A 1,351-nucleotide genomic window follows, 5' to 3' on the forward strand; every position below is an offset into this window, starting at 1 on the left:
GCTGGATTTGCTATTGGTAGATGCGACTCGTGCTGCTTTTGTTACCTAGTATTAAAAGTTGACACGGATAGTTTGGTAAAGCATCCTTATATTAGCTTATATTTTACATTACGAGTCAACAAACGCGTTATTTTATGACAGGAGCTTCTACCGTTTGATTCTGTTTATGATAATCGACCGTGCGCGAGATATGTGCTAATGCTAATATCCCTCAATGTTGTTACTGTTGTTAATGTGCAGAATGAAGCACTTACGATGCCCGGCAGGTTGGCATACTTCGGGTCAGCCATTGCAGCACGTTCGAGGGGAAAGTAGCAACAGTTAAATATATAATCGGTCTCTGTTATGCCAATATTATATTTGTATTCAAATAGATGGATGAAGCGGATCTGCCGTATGACTCGCCTGCTACAGTGACAGCTGCAACGTCACACCAGAGATCTTCAAACTCCTCGAAGAGTCGAGCGTAACGGTCAACTAGCGTGTTACGACAGCAAGTCACCGTTTGCGGATACCGTTACAAACGAATGGGGAGAGCCGTAAACTGACAACAACCTGTCGCAAAATTGTTTGCGTCTTCTCTTCTAAAACAGCCATTTTATCGTAGTAAACTTCACACATAGTTAATTACAAAAGGATTGCTTAGTGTACTAAAACATATTTAAGATTAGTGTACACGCGGTCAATTCATTAAATGATGAGCTGCTTCCTCATAAAAGCATTTTATTCAGCGTAATGAAAGATCTATCCATAGACATCCATTAAAAAAACGGCCTCTTGTCTTCTCGCCAGTGTAGCGGTCCACCGCGCGTTATGCTTTTGTAGGCTAAGCTTGTAGATCCTTATGTATAAGGGCTCTGGTCACACCACACGGACACAAAACATCGCGCAATCTCGCGATGACGGTCATGTTTAATTTTAATGTCCAACTTTTATAACCTGGCTCACCCATTTTTGAATGAGGCCAACATTTATATAAAGCAAACATATAAAGTCTACCAATTGGAATGGGATATTATAACAATTTGCATTAATAATGCAGAAGAAAAATGCAACATTTGTTTTTAATAAATTATTTCTACCAAAAAACAAACAAAAAAAAAAAACTCTTAAATAAAAATATTGAGGGAAAAAATGCTCCAAATTAAATATTTAAATAAATTATTAAATACACAATGAACAATTAAAAACTATATAAGTATTCAACAAAATATCATAAATCACAAAATAAAGCAATAAATGCCAATTGTATTTCATTTTAGCATAATCTTTGGATTGGTTATTCATTTAAGTATGAGCTTCGTGTCTTTTGGTTTTAATTTTCAGGTTTATAGCTATCAGCATGTCACAA

At 36.2% G+C, this 1,351-nt stretch overlaps 1 protein-coding gene across 1 annotated transcript in view; it reads right to left on the bottom strand.

Annotated features, from left to right (window-relative positions):
- LOC127646149 (dynactin subunit 2-like) overlaps window positions 1-444 on the bottom strand; it is a 23,850-nt gene extending 23,406 nt beyond the window's left edge. Inside the window, exon 1 of the mRNA XM_052129608.1 lies at window positions 255-444. Within this exon, the coding sequence (XP_051985568.1) occupies window positions 255-290 (36 nt within the window). The 5' untranslated portion in view covers window positions 291-444. The remainder of the gene's footprint in view (window positions 1-254) is intronic.
- Window positions 445-1,351: the final 907 nt, after the last annotated feature.

This window comes from Xyrauchen texanus, chromosome 7 (assembly GCF_025860055.1).
Source record: "Xyrauchen texanus isolate HMW12.3.18 chromosome 7, RBS_HiC_50CHRs, whole genome shotgun sequence".
Classification (NCBI taxonomy): Eukaryota; Metazoa; Chordata; class Actinopteri; order Cypriniformes; family Catostomidae; genus Xyrauchen; species Xyrauchen texanus.